Source organism: Paroedura picta, chromosome 3 (assembly GCF_049243985.1).
Source record: "Paroedura picta isolate Pp20150507F chromosome 3, Ppicta_v3.0, whole genome shotgun sequence".
Taxonomy (NCBI): Eukaryota; Metazoa; Chordata; class Lepidosauria; order Squamata; family Gekkonidae; genus Paroedura; species Paroedura picta.
In genome coordinates this window covers 100125046-100140913 of record NC_135371.1, presented here as the reverse complement: position 1 = coordinate 100140913, position 15868 = coordinate 100125046, and the positions used below count along the sequence as shown (strand labels likewise).

Below are 15868 nucleotides of genomic sequence, written 5' to 3'. Positions count from 1 at the left end.
TTTACTTTGATTTGATTCCTCAACTATACAATGGATATCCTGTGACTATGTTCATTGTATTGTTCTAATCCCTTTTGTTTAAAGTAAATTGGTAGGCATTCAATCTCACACATAGATCACATCCACTATTTAGTTACCTAGACCCTTTGCTGGGCCCCCTAAATTCCATACCTTTGGAATTCATGTCCCCTTGAGCCACCCTGGCACCTGGGCCATCCCCACCACCTTTGTCAAAGTGACCAGCCCCCACTGTTGTAATGCCGACCATCTCAAGGCAAGGCATTACTTTGTGGGAGGAGTGAGAGTTGACATTCCAAAAGCAATATAGTACCTGAACTGAGAGCATCTTCTCAGTTCAAGCAAAGCATGCATTTGTTCCACTTAAGTGCTACCTAATAAAGAACCTGATCTCTAATTAGCTTGCGGCCCAGCAAGCTTCTTTTTGTGGTTGGGGGGAGAGGGAAGCAGGGCTGTGCATGCGACAAGTGCGGCCGGGCGATCGCCCTCCCCGCCGCCGGCGGTCTGCAGCCTCAAGAAGGTTGCGGACCACTGCTATAAACACAAGTTTTGTTTCTGCCTATGGGGGGCAATCCTCACACAAGCTCTGTTGTCCCAATCTCCAGCAGGTGTTGGGTGGCATGAAGAAAGACAGACTGCTTCTGAGGACAAAAGTACTCTGGGACTTGAAGGAAGTGATCCAACAGAAGAACTGCAAGTTCCAGATAGTAACCCCTGGTAATGGTCTCTACCACCCAGTGATTCATGATACTGAGGGACCAGTGACTGGAGAACCTGAGCAAACAACTCCCAGTGCTGCTTTCCAAAAGGCTCTCTAAGTAGTCATGCTGAAGCTGGCCGCATTCTTGGGGTCCTGAGATGCATTCTTTTGTGATGAGGAGGCGGAGTTTCCAGACTTACAGGATTGCCACCTTCCCTTCCAGCCTTGATTTGAAGTTTTGGAGGACCATACGAACCAGCTAACTGCCTTGCATCCTGAAAGTAATGAAAACGCCTCCTAGATTTGACCTTTTTTCTTTGAAGGTAAAACTTTTTTTATCTTGATTCTCAATCAAGCATCTGTCCATGCCTCCTCCAGAAAGCAGACCTCTCTTAAATGGGATGCCCACTACACTTGTCTGGGCAGAAGGATCTTACCTCCCAATTTCGGAGCACTCCCAATTTCCACCACACAGGAAGCCATGGCTCAGGTATGCATGGCTCAGTGATGCATCTGCTGAAAAAGCAGCTGTTAGGATGATCTTTTAAAATCTGTCCATCAGTTCCTTAGGAATTTCACTCTCTGTACCTGAAAGAGCAGAAGCCCAAATATTAATTGCTATGGCAAAAATGGAGCTGGCTGAAGAGGCTTTGAGAGCAGTAGAGGCTGCCTCAAAATTCTTGTGAAGTTCCTGCTCAGTCACGATCCTTGGGAAAACAGTTATTCTCTGTGGGGAGGATAGAGGACGGAGTTGAAGCAGATGCTAGTAACCAACAAATCTAAAATGCTGACCAGCCTCTGGAAGCAAAGAATAGAATCCGGAGATAATTGGGTGATTGGACTTAGGTCTGTCTGACATTCCCATTCAGCCTGCACAGCTTTACTGAAGGCCTGGAGAAAAGGAGGTTGAGAAGGGACATGATAGCCCTCTTTAAGTATTTGAAAGGTTGTCACTTGGAGGAGGGCAGGATGCTGTTTCTGCTGGCTGCAGAGGAGAGGACACACAGTAATGGGTTTAAACTTCAAGTACAACGATATAGGCTAGATATCAGGGAAAAAAATTTCACAGTCAGAGTAGTTCAGCAATGGAATAGGCTGCCTAAGGAGGTGGTGAGCTCCCCCTCACTGGCAGTCTTCAAGCAAAGGCTGGATACACACTTTTCTTGGATGCTTTAGGATGGTTAGGGCTGATCCTGCGTTGAGCAAGGGGTTGGACTAGATGGCCTGTATGGCCCCTTCCAACTCTATGATTCTATGATTCTAAGGCATCCCTAGAACGTATGAACTGTCTTTGGAAAAAGCTCTGATTGAAGCTGCTGGTAAGCTGGGATCCAGAGCTTCAGCCTCCTTTGCTGTTTTTTGTTTTTTTTTTGCATCTCCAAGATCCTGATAACTTTGGGCAAATGTTTATAGAACACTTTTTGTGGGAAAAGCCTAGGTTGCATCATGGTGATGTGAGGCTCCTCTTCTACAGAAGGTTCTCCCTCTTCCTTATGACCAGGTCCTCCAGGACATTCGCATTTTCGACCCTGCTGGAATGACCTCCTGGAAAAGCTGAGGGCCCTGCCAGAGTTGTCAGCTTTCCACAGGCCCTGCAAGATAGAGCTCTTCTGCCAGGCGTATGGTTGAGGCTGGGTTGAGGTCCTGGTGTTACCATCTGGGGATCCTCTTGTGTCAGTAAGATCAGGATCCTCGCTCCTAATGACAGAGCTCCTTGACTGTAATCTTGGGAATGGGGGAGGAGTGGAACTCTAATGTACTGCCATCTTTTAATGTTTCAATGTGTTAAGGGAATTTTAGGGGCTGCATTGTTTTATTACTTTCTTGTAAACCGCCACAAGTCTCTTTGAGAGAGGCGGTATACAAATCCAAAAATAAGTAATAAATAAATAAAATAAGAACTACCCTCCCTGCCAACAATAGGGTCAAACTTAGTCCTTTTCACACTCAGGAGGCAAAAGGAGCCCTTTTCTGTCTCCAATCAGCCTTCAAGGGAGGAGGAAGCATGTCTGGAATGAGGCTTATGGGTCCTCTTACAAAGCCCCTTTTATGTGGCCACAGCTTTTGCCACTGCCTCCTTAATCTCCTTCTGCATTTCCTATTTAATCCACGCCAACAAATTGACTTGGGCATTAGCCCTCGAGAGATCAGGGACTTGAGTCTGAGATACCAGGGAGGTCCCAGGCAAAGCTTGGGCAGGAGAGGGAGGGAGAAGGATGCTGGCAGCCATACAGTTGAGAGAAAAGCCCTCTGTAAGGCTTGCTCTCACAGCCATGACTCCTTGCCACCAAAAGGAGAAAGCATTTCCCACCAAAAAATGAAAGCTACGCCTCCCCAACTCATGACACAAAGCTGGGCTCCAAGGGTTGAGCAGGCAACAGACACCACGCTTCCCCACTGCAGAAAACAGCAGGAGGCTCAGGTCACTTGGACGGCACAGGCACTCCAGTAACAATGGCCACTCTTGCTCTCCAAATGAGAGTGGAAAGGTGGTGGTGGTGGGGGGGGGGGGAATGCCAAGCCTAAAGGTTGGATCAACCCAGTGGCTGGAAGAGATCAACTGTCTACACCTCCAGAGACTGTCCACCAGAGAGGTTACCTCCATGGCTGCAGTCTAATCTGTTTTTTCTTTTCTTTCTTTTTTATAGAGTTGCTGTGTTACAAGCACTGCAGATCTGTCCTGCTCTTCAAGTGGCAGGGCCGAAGACTGGAGCAGTTGTGAAAGCATGTCCCCCTAGTCAAGTCACAGGATTTGTGACCCTGTTCACAAAGAGGAGGAGCTGAATCCCAAGAGCCAGGACTGCCCTACTGAGGACCACTGGGGAATGAAGACCGATTTCTTTCCTAACATGAAGCAGTCAACTCTGGAATCCTTCTGAGCAGAAAAGTCAGCTTCGCTTTTGGGTACTGATTCCTGTGTTCATTTGTTGTCAGTTTCAATCTTTATGTTTTATTGCCCATCTATTAATATTAATGGTGCATCTGCTTCTTCTGTTCAGTATTTGTGTCCCTTAAACTCTTCTGTGTTTTCTTCTTATTCTTTATTTTCCCCACTTGCTACTGTTGCTTGTTTTATGTAAATGAATTTCCACTGCTATGATGATCTTAAGCTTGATTGTTAATTTCTGATTCAAGAACATTTTTATCTGCAATTTCACATTGGATGTCTTCTCTCCCACTCAGTAGATCTAACAAAACCAGGATTTCCTTCTTAACCATTTTCCAACTGTTTAGGTTTTTCTGCCCACTTTCTCTTGGCGTGAGCATTTCTTTGTCTGGCTATGTTAAGTATGCTTTCAGATTTGCCCTCTTTTAGTACAAAGTAGTAATATTCACAAAGAATCATAAATATATTTAGTGGTTCTCTAGCCAAAACTGTTAACATTAATTTTATACCTGTCATAAATATACTTTAAAAGCTAGGATGTAGCATCAATATAGCCATATATGTTACCCTAAAGGTAGCCCATAATAGAAGGGTGCCTCACAGAGACACCTTCATGCACAGAAACCCATGACTGGACTCTGAGCAGGTTGGTACACACAGAAACCAGCCTGGCAGAGACTGACTATGGAGTCAGCAGAGCCCCTTAAGAAACCTAGGAAGCCAGGCCAGGTCTCCATCTTGTTTGGGCTTCACTAGATTTCTTCCCTTGCCTAGAAAAGCCAGGCCAGATTTCCATCTGGTTTGACCTAGACTAGACCATTTCCTCCTTGCCCAACTGACTGAGCTAAATGTGCATGTTATCCAAATCACACCCCTCTCCCCAGCCAAATACCATTAGACTATCTACAAAAAGGAATATCCCTTCCAGGTACTAACTGCAACTTCTTTTGTTTCTCTTGTCCAGTGTAATTTCTGTCTAGCAGCATCTCTTATCCCCAAATGTCTTCCCCCAGTCCTTCCTGATAAAACAAGACAGGGCCATTAGCAACACATTACACCTAGCCAAGGTACTGTTCTACTTGATGAGATTACTCCGCACCTCCCACTCTAGTGACCTCACAGTTCAAACTCACCTATCAGGTACTCATAATATCAGAGACCAATCATCAATCACGTACCTCCTAGTGTGCAGTCTCTGGGGCTGGCTCGGGAATTTCAAACATTATATCAAGCCTTGCGCATACCCTGTGTGTGTGTGTGTGTGCACGCGCACTGCTGTTACCTACACACCCGGCATCCTGTCCACCCCTGATGTCGCCAACCCTGTGTCTTGGCTGCTTGGATCCAAGAAAGGTGCAGTATCTTGAACTAGTCCCCCTGTAGAACTTAGTGTATGTATGCTTTTGCTTCTCTGTGTGTTTTTCAATGTACCCCAATATTTTCCCCAAATAAATCCCTTGAGTGTAAGCTTAATTGTCATCTTCATTTAAGAAGGGTTTCTTCCAGGGAAAGGACCCCATAAAAATTGGTAGTAAAAGATCCCCTGCCTCTTGCTATATTCATGATTCCCCAGCAATTTGGGTAACAGATTCAACTGATTAAGAAAAATCATAGCACTGCAGATAAATACCAGTTTTACCTAGATCATTGGTTAACAGGTATAAGTTTGTTTCGATTCATTACATTCATTTATAACTAGATAAAGCTGAAAGTTTACCAGCTGAATTGTGATATATTAACATTTCCCTGGCTACCACTCCATTTCCAAGTAGTCCCTTCATATAGCAAGCCAGTCCAGCTATCTGTTTCCAGCATAGTACCAAGCCAAGTCTGGAAAAAGGAAGCAACATCTTAATGACATTTCTAATTTATTTGTATCAGGCAGTGTTAACAGCATAGGAACAATCACAAGATTCAAATGTTCTCTAAATATTAAGATTTACCAGACCTAAGTTGTGTTTACCTGCAGAAATGGGATACTACTGAGATAGCATGCCTCTCTCCTTCCATTGCATTGGCCCACAGCTTCTGCTATAATAAATACTACCAGACAGTATTTGGAGTTGCTTCTTAAATTATCTTTGGCGATCACGATATTTATTAAGTCTTTAGTAGTATGCTACCAATAGATATCCAATTGTACTGATATATGGAGTATATGATAGAGACTAGAGAAAATGTGTGCCATGTCCAGGACTAAATAGATTAAATAAGTAATTGCTTCAAAAATTGGTATAAGAGTTATCTATCAAATAGATGTGCAATAATCCATAATTTGGGATTGTTTATTGCACAGCTTCAAAACTATTGTGTAGAACATCCTGAGTTTCTGATAAACTGGAGTCTTTTTCTGTAGGAGGTGCCAGCGATGGGACCTGGCACCTTAGCACATGGAAAAAAAGGTGTGAACAACGTTGAGACTTCACAGAGGGGAAGAAGAGGCAAATCACGACTCTGAGATCAAGCCTGTAACTTCCCATAAAGTGTTATCCAATTGGACGGCATAATTTTTTAGCCTCTCTGTGGAGCTCATTGTTTGTTTAAACTCTTAGCATAAACTAGCAGAACAAAATCAGAGTCCAGTAGCACCTTTAAGACCAACGAAGATTTATTCAAGGCGTGAGCTTTTGAGCGCACGCACTCTTCCTCAGACTAATGAACTGCCATCATAACAATGGAAATATAAAGCAAAAGCTGATTATGTTAAATTAGTAAACTGTGTCACAACATCCAAATTCAGCCATATTATGCCATATGATAATTCTTTGCTAAAACAGCCAATCCATCCCCTTGAATTCAGTTATACTTCACAAAAACATTCCTGCAAGTGACAAGCTGTGCGGGCAACTATCTTGTCCTGAGATTAGAGAGCTAAATTCAAAATTACATTACATATTACTAACATCACATTACAGTCACATTGTCCCCAATAAAATAAATTAAAAAGAGGAGATTGTGAGGGATGTGGATATACGAGTTGAACAAGGTTAGCATGCATAGTGAGATAAAAAGAAACATATATCCTTGTTGATTACAGGATATGCCATTGTTTTGAGTGTTGTAATAACTTGCATTTCTACAATCTCCCTTTCTAGTCTGTTCTTGAAGTTCCTTTGCAATAAAACAGCTACTTTGACGTCCCTTAATTCTTGCAGGAATGTTTTCACACTTGGATAGAGACAGATGGGGCCAGCAACAAATGGTAAAGTGACAGTCGTTAATCACTAATGTAGACAGTTTTATTTCTCCAATGTTTTTGTGAACTACAACTGAATTCAAGAGGACTGATTAGCTGTTTTAGCAAAGAATTATCATATGGCATCATATGGCTGAATTTGGACGTTGTGACACAGTTTACTAATTTAACATAATTAGCTTTTGCTTTATATTTCCACTGTTATGATGGTAGTTCATTAGCCTGAGGAAGAGTACTTGCACTCGAAAGCTCACACCTTGAATAAATTGGTGTTAAATGTGCTACTCTACTCTGATTTTTTTGCACTACTTCAGACCAACATGGCTACCCACTTGAATCTAGCTTAAACTAGGGCAGTGTCAGAAGAAAGATGTGAATTAAAGGAACAACTTGTCATATATCTCACCAGCCTAGGCTGTGAGGTACAGTGCATTACATTCATAGAATCATAGAATTGTAGAATCATAGAGTTGGAAGGTGCCATACAGGCCATCTAGTCCAACCCCCTGCTCAACGCAGGATCAGCCCTAAGCATCCTAAAGCATCCAAGAAAAAGTTTGTATCCAACCTTTGCTTGAAGACTGCCAGTGAGAGGGAGCTCACCATTCCTTTCAAAAGGGATAGTGGAAAGGCCATGTTGACCTGCTGATTCACAACCTAAGAGAGAATAGATTCAAGAGGGTAGCTGTATTGGTCTGAAGTAGTCCAACAAAATTTAAATCCAATGGCACCTTTAAAATCAACGAAGATTTATTCAAGGTGCATGCACACGAAAGCCTTAAACAAATCGTTGTTGGTCCTTAAGGTACCATTGGACTAAAATTTTGTTAAGAGAGAAAATTCCATTTCCCATCCAAGATAAAATTACAGCACTCATAGCCTGCAATGGTCAAGTTAGGGATGAAGTATGTGATTTGTAGGCTAACAAGAAAAATCACAATGACTAAGGAAGTCAAGCACATATTTGCTAAGGAATTTTATGAGAAGCTGTAACATCAGCTAGTAAATACAGTACATCAGAAACTGTGTTCCATGGGGCTGCTGTTTCTTGTAGACAAAATTATGATGTCTCTTAAAAGGTTGTTATGGAATTTATCTTAATTCCACACAGAGATTCAGAGTGTCTTATACATTTTGATTCCAACTTCACTAGAAGGCAAGGCAGATCAGATTGAGAAACTATGAAGGACCAAGATCAACCAGTTCTCAAGATGAAATGGCATCTGGGTCTGCCAGATCAAACCCAAGAATTGAAGTGCTACACCACATTGGCTTTCACTATGAACTGTGTCACATAACAGTGAGTCATGCAGGATTATCATTGTTAATGAAAAGTGGGGGCAGCTAAAGATCCCCCCAACAAAAAAAAAGCTACCCTGGAATCAAGAGGAGAAGCAATTATTTTGGTCTGACTCAAAAAACTTACTTATCACTTCTGAATCCCTCATAGAGATGACAACACTAAGCTTTGTCCATGCTTGAATGAACAACTTTAATGAAAAAGCCCAATAGGATTAAGTATCAGTGCAGATATGGTGGAAGACCAAGGCAGCTGTGACACTGTGTGAGTCTTTAAAACTAGACAATAGCAAGAGGTCTTGAAATGGATGTCACCAGAGAACTGGTTCTGACCCTGGAATCAAGGCGATCTAAATAGAGTGAGTGGTAAAATAAAGCACAGCAAGCTAAACCATAAGTAGCTAGTTGTCTCCCAACACAACTCTCAACTCCACCCACTTCAGCTACTCTCCCCAACTATGAAGTCTGAAGCAACCCCAATTAAAAGGAACAGCAGTCCCAATTAAAGGGAACAGTACTCTTCTGACATGGCGATTTCTTAGTTTTTATGTCCCGGGGGGAGGGGGGAATGATAGTAGGAGGATGCTGCAAACAAAGAAGTCAGGATGCAAGGTTTTGTTCTGCTGCAGAATTCTGTCTACTCTCTGAAACAAAAATGTTTCAAAACCAACATAATTTTTTTTACAATTCAAAACATGACACCTTTTATTTCTTTCACAGCTGGTGCAAGTTCGCACAGACCAGGGGTAGTCAAACTGCGGCCCTCCAGATGTCCATGGACTACAATTCCCAGGAGCCCCCTGCCAGCATTCGCTGGCAGGGGACTCCTGGGAATTGTAGTCCATGGACATCTGGAGGGCCGCAGTTTGACTACACCTGGCACAGACCATCATCAATATGTGTAGCAAAAAATACAAAAGTATTGCTACATAAAAATATTAAGATAATAAAACAATGTTAAAAACAATGTATTGATGGAAATAAATAATATCTTATTGTAGGTAGGGGGGGGGAGGGTTATAACATGTAAAGAAGAAGGGGGAAGAAACCTCAAGGAAGTTAACTGCAGGGACAGGGAATCAATACATCTTCTAGAACAGTCAATTAACCCAACTGATAAGATGGCCTATCAATTACCTATCCATTACTATCGTTCAGACAGTCTTTCTTATCTAATTCTTTCTGATCTAATTTTGCTACCATGTTAGAAATAAGTCTTTATCCCTAAGCAAAAAATTAATTAGAGTGTCACTATTATGGGATGATAAAGATGGTCTAGTGTAGTCTAGTGTAGTGGGATAGTAAAGGTAGGATTAGATATTTTTGGATGCTTTCATAAAAAGGACAATATAATAAGATATGTGAAATTATCCCAGGTTGGGCATTATTACAGGAGTATATACAATGGGACTATGACATCTTGTGATTTTGATGTATATCACATCAAAATCACAAGATGTCATAGTCCCATTGTATACGGCACTGGTCAGACCACACCTGGAGTACTGTGTGCAGTTCTGGAGGCCTCACTTCAAGAAGGACGTCGATAAAATTGAAAGGGTACAGAGGAGAGCGACGAAGATTATCTGGGGCCAAGGGACCAAGCCCTATGAAGATAGGTTGAGGGACTTGGGAATGTTCAGCCTGGAGAAAAGGAGGTTGAGAGGGGACATGATAGCCCTCTTTAAGTATTTGAAAGGTTGTCACTTGGAGGAGGGCAGGATGCTGTTTCTGCTGGCTGTAGAGGAGAGGACACACAGTAATGGGTTTAAACTTCAAGTACAACGATATAGGCTAGATATCAGGAAAAAGTTTTTCACAGTCAGAGTAGTTCAGCAGTGGAATAGGCTGCCTAAGGAGGTGGTGAGCTCCCCCTCACTGGAAGTCTTCAAGCAAAGGTTGGATACACACTTTTCTTGGATGCTTTAGGATGCTTAGGGCTAGTCCTGCATTGAGCAGGGGGTTGGACTAGATGGCCTGTATGGCCCCTGCCAACTCTATGATTCTATGATTCTACTTAGCTCCAGCCGATGACTGAGAAACCTGCCCTCAAGGGAGGCTGAGGGGAATGAGTTAAAACGTGCTCTTGAGAAGGCCCAACGGTGTTTTACTATTGAGATGTTTGTGAGATATGGAGCTGGAGAATTTCCTGACCATCCTTTCAGAGTGCTATAGATTCTAGGAAGAATTGAGAATTCCTCCTGAGAATCTATATCAAAAAGATGTAGCCGTATGACAGCTTTGGCTGTTTTAAGGCCAAGTTTTATTAGATGGTTTGGATCGAGGCCCAGAGTTTGGATTTTTCCAATGATTTTACTATTCCATGGGAATTGCGAGGAGACTGCTAAAAATTTTGGGATTAGTCCCTTAGGATGGAGGTAAATTTTTAACCAGTAATTGATGGTTGTCAGCCAGGCACGGGTTTCTACCTTCAGAATGACCATTGGATACTCACCGAGAAGGGTCCTTCTCCTCGTAGGTCAGGAGGACAGCTTGGTGGGTGATTTCCCATTTCTCTTTGAGGGAGGCAGGTCAAAGGAAAACTTCCTGTCTCCCTGTTGGGAAACGCCCTCCCCTTGCCAGTCAGATTCTTCCCGAGATCTCTCCCTGAAAAAGCTTGTTCATCTGGAAATTAAACTTGGTTAAGATAAGGAGAGGACACAAAAGGCAAAAAGAAGATGGTACAGGAAGTCTTCGGCATCTAATGTTTAATAAGAAACACTTGTCAACATCTCCAACATGAAACACCCCCTTTTCTTTCTTTTTCTTCTCTTTTAATGCCACAGGAGGTAAAGAACCAAACAGGTAACAACCCTTTTTTAACTGATCGCCTGCAAGGAGAACAATAAAATCAGAGTCCTCAAGGTAAAAAGAGCTCTGGCTAGAAAGAAACTGGGAGAGACAAGCTGTCCTCCTGACCTACGAGGAGAAGGACCCTTCTTGGTGAGTATCCAATGGTCATTCTCCCTCTAGGTCAGGAGGACAGCTTGGTGGGATGTACAAGAGCAGTCCCCAACTGGGAGGAATAAGGAACCCTCTAGCCAGAGTCAGTTACCCGCTATAGAACCTTATGGCCAAAATCCAACTCTGCAACCTCCAAGGCATCTATCCACCTGACAAAGGTGGAAGGGGTGACCCAAGTGGCGGCCCTACAGACCTGTTTCACCAGAGTTCTGTTGGAAAAAACAGCAGAGGCAGCTGCACTTTTGAGGGAATAAGCTTTGATGTCCTCCGGCACCATCTTGCCCTCAATTCTATGGACCTCTACAATGCAGGATTGGATGGAGTTGCTAATAGCAGTCTTAGACATGGCCAGGCCTGCCTGCGCAGGCACCGCTGACACGAATAAACCTTTTGTCTTTCTAAGGGTCTCAGTCCCTTTTGATGTAAGTTTTAAGAACTCTTCTCACTTCCAGCTTGTGTCATCTGCATTTGTTCTCAGAAAAAGTCTTAGAAAAAAATGAAGGCAAATCAAGCTCTTGAGACAGGAGAAACCTGGAATCCACTTTTGGTCTGAATAGCGGCTCTGTCCTGAGCTGAATCCGGGAACTGTGAAGCATGCAAAGTTCCTTGTCAATGGACAATGCCCCCAGCTCTGAAACCCTCCTGGCAGAGGTGATGGCAGCTAAGAAAACAGTTTTGAGAGTCAATCTCGAAAGAAGAATGGACTTAATGGGTTTGAATGGTACCTTAGACAAGGCCTCAAAGCACAACCTTCAACTGCCATGTGGGAAAATGATGGCTGGGGGGAGGCTCTGAAAGAGCTGCACCTCTAAGAAAAATGTAGCATGTGAGGATGATGGAAGAGTGGTGACCCCCCCCCCTCGTCTTGCCCCAACACCAAAGACAGGGCTGCTACCTGTCGATAAAGTGTCCCAGACCTGAGACCTGAATGTATGCCCTCCTGTAGGAACTCCAGGATATATTTGATTTGGGGGGCACTGGGGTTGATAAACTTCCTACGTGGCCCATCATACAAAGGCCTTCCAGGTACAGTTATACAAACACATAGTGGAAGCTCTCCTAGAGGCCAGAATGGTATTGGTCACTGCTGAGCTATAACCCTTCCTACTTAAAGCCAACCTTCCAACAGCCAGGCGGTCAAACTCCACCACTCTGGCCGAGGGTGCCTTGACCGGACCCTGAACTTGCAGGTCCAGAACGGTTGGCAAAGTCAGATGTGGGCTTTCTGTCATCTGGACTATGGTGAAGAACCAGGGGTGCTTGGGCCACCAAGGAGCCATCAGAATCACCTCAGCTCGCAACATCTTGACTCCCTGTAGAAATTTGGGAAGGACAGGAACCGGTGAGAAGGCATAAAGAAAACCTGTTGGCCAGTTGGACATCAGTATGTCTGTCAATGCGGCTCTGGGATGAAAGAACCTCATGCAGAAGGGCTCCACCTGCAAGTTTAGGTGAGATGTGAACAGGTCCATGATGGGGTGGCCGAACTTCTTCATGATCATTTGGAATACTGACTTGTTGAGGCTCCATTCTGCCTCCTGAAGATACTGTCGGCTGAACCAATCTGCCTGAGTGTTTAGGATGCCTTGGACATGTTCTGCTCTTAGCGATGCAAGATGTTTCTCCGCCCAGCTCATTAGCAGTCGGACCACCTTCTGTAGTTGTCCGGATTTCAATCCGCCCTGGTGGTTGACCTACGCCTTTGCCGTCACATTGTCTGTCTGGATCATCACATGACTTCCTATGATACTTGACTGGAAAGATTTCAGATCCAAGCAAATTGCTTGTAACTCGAGCAGGTTGATGGGTTGTATCTGTTCCTTTGCTGTCCAGGATCCCTGAACAGGGCTGTTGTTGAGTGTGGCCCCCCAACCTGTTAAGCTGGCATCCGTGAATATCTGCAAATAATTTGGAATAAGAAAAAATTCTTCCACTCAAGAGGTTCTTGCGAGCAGTCCACCAACAAAGGCTGACCTTGACCTGTCGGTCCAGAGTCACTGGAACATCCACCTTGCAGGAGATTCTCTGTTGAAAAGGTTGTAAAGTCTGTTGTAGGGGGCATGGGTGAGCGGGACCCCACTGAAGGGTTGTCGAGTTCGATGTCAGAAGCCCCATCAGACTGGCCAGCTGTAGGAGTGAAGAGGACCATGCCATGATGACCTGTGTGGCCAACCCTGTGGTCTTGATGGTTATGGTTTGTGGGAGGAAAAGTGTTGACCTGGTCGTGTTAATCACCACTCCAAGATTTTCTAGTGTCTGAGATGGAACAGATGAGCTCTTTGTCAAATTCACGAGAAAAACCAAGCTGCTCCAGAACCTGGATAGTTCTACGGGTGTAAGACGTGGACAGTTGACGGGAGGGGGCCCTGATGAAATATGGATGGGCATCAATCACCTCCTGTCTCAGGAGTACTATCACGGTGACGAGAACCCTCGTGACTACCCGCGGACCTGTTGATAGGCCAAAGGGTAGGGCCCTGTACTGAACCTGAAGCCCCCCTGCGCAAAAACACAAGTAGCGTCGGTGCTTCTGAGCTATGGGGACATGAAGATACGCCTCCTGCAGGTCTAGGGATGTGAGGTATTCGTCCTTCTGTAGGGCCTGTGTGATGGAGCGAAGAGTCTCCATATGGAATCTCTTCAGCCAGATGAACCGGTTGACGAACTTTTGAGTATGGCTGCCCAGTCCCTGTTCCTCTTGGGGACAGTAAACATGTACACACCCGTGCCCGTGTGGAGGAACTGGTTCTATGGCTCTGATCCACAGTAAGTGGTCTATCGCGACCAATGTCCGCTTTCACTTGTCTGGGTTTTTTGGATTCTGGGGATTGTAGGAACCTGTGTGGGGGCAGCGCAGCAAACTCTATTAGGTAACCTGGAGATACTACCTCCTTGGCCCAAGCATCCATTGGTGAATCTATCCAGGCCTGCTTGAAATGCTGAAGTCACCCCCCTACAGGAATAGTCTGTGAGTCATGCTTTAGGGGACTTACTGTCTCCCACTGCTCTGTCGGAGCGGCCCTGCTTGAAGCAGTTGGATCCGTAGGATCCCCTCATTCCTTCTGGTCTGGATCTGGGACCAGTGTTCTGGGACCGGAAGGTCGATGGAAAGGGCTTGTCACCCCTCCTAATGGGCCGTGGCATCGCCTTCTTTTTATCCCTGGTCTCAATAAGGACTCTGTCCAGAGTGTCTCCAAAGAGCTTGTCCCCTTGGAAGGGGGGAGTAAGTTGAGTAACTTGGAAGTAACTTGAGTCTTAGAGTATGGATCGGCCTGCCAGGCCTTGAGCCATAACAGTCGTCCAGCCACAGTGGTAGAAAGCACAGCATGGGATGCAAAGACCACTATATCTAAGGAAGCGTCTGCATTATACACCGAAGCCTTTAGGATCCGGTGGGTGCCTTCCTGGAGGCGCCCCTCTGATTCAGGAATCAATGTGAGCAATTTTTTACATCTGGCCATGGACGCTCTTGCAACAATTGAGGCAGTGGTAGCAGCTCTAATTGCCATTGCCATGGCCTTGTGTGCTTTCTCAGCGCAGTCTCTGACCTTCTGCCCATGATATCTTGAAGATATCCCTCACCATCCTCAGAAGTCTGCAATGCTGCCACTGGACCATCTGTTGCAGGAATCTGTAACATGGATTCAGCATACTCTGGCATGTCATACATATGCTAGATAAAGGAAGGAAACTGTTTAGTTACAATAGGCTTTCCCCATTCAGCCCTGATCTTTCTTTCAAAGGATTCTGGTAAGGGACGTTCTTTAAGTTGGTTTGTATCTTAGGAAAAACTCCCCACTGCCCTTGGGACAATAATACCTTCTATCCTTCTTCCCGTTCCCTGGCCTCAGTTTCCTCCTCAGAGGATTCAGACTGACAATTGGAGACATAGTAGGGCCTTTTTTTTATGCTGCCTTAGTGGGCCATCTAGATGTGGATCTGCCTTGATGAGAGGAGGAGCTTTGCCCATGGGATCGAGTCAGGGAAACAGGAATGGGAACGGGACCTGGAGATCCTGGCTGAAGAGGCAAGGCTTTGCTTACAGAATTTAGCAATCTCTGCCTGCATAGAATTTTGCCTGAAGGTAAAGAATTCAGCAGGCAATTTAAAATGTTCTGCCATAGACTCAAGGTAACCCAGTTCCTCAGGCTGGTTCTGTCTCACATGTTGTGGATCTTCAGGATCGGTCCTCCACCGTTTCCCCGCTGAGGAAGTGCCAGGATCAGGCCCCTCTCCTGTAGCCACTGAGTCAGATGGCTTGGGGGGGCGGCGCAGTTCCGAAGCGGCCCGGTGCGAAAAGAAGCACTGTCCTTGCTCTTGGGGGGCCATTTGCACCAAGGTTCCTTGTGCCACAGTGGCTGTGACATCTCTGGGGCCTACTGAGAGTGTTGCTCATCTTCAGACGAAAAATTGTGTTCCCGCCTGCTGGAGGCCATCTCCCAGCAGTGGGAAAAATAAATGCAAGGAAAAAAGCAAAAAGGAAAGCAATCCAAAATGGCCGCTGCTAACAAGCAGCCATGTGCTCAGCTCCCTGATTCAAAGTCACTCTCTGCTATTTCTCTCAACCGACCAAGAGGAGGCCGGGAAAGAAAAGAGGACTAGCAGGGGAGCAGGAAAAAATTGTTGGAACAGGGGTTGTAAAGAAAAATTCTCTTCCAAGCAGGAGAATTCTAGTCTGCATGCTCCCTCATGTGAGGCAGGAAGAAGACTGGGAAGGAGAGGGTGTTTCCCAACGAGGAGACAGGAAGTTTTCCTTTGGGAAATCACCCACCAAGCTGTCCTCCTGACCTAGAGGGAGAAGGCC

General features: G+C 44.9%; 1 protein-coding gene across 2 annotated transcripts in view; it reads right to left on the bottom strand.

The window, feature by feature from the left end:
• Positions 1–15868, bottom strand: part of LOC143832485 (uncharacterized) — a 172868-nt gene that overhangs the window by 124544 nt on the left and 32456 nt on the right. For both annotated transcript variants that reach the window (XM_077326985.1, XM_077326986.1), the window contains exon 13: positions 5323–5435. In XM_077326985.1, the coding sequence (XP_077183100.1) occupies positions 5323–5435 (113 nt within the window). The remainder of the gene's footprint in view (positions 1–5322; positions 5436–15868) is intronic.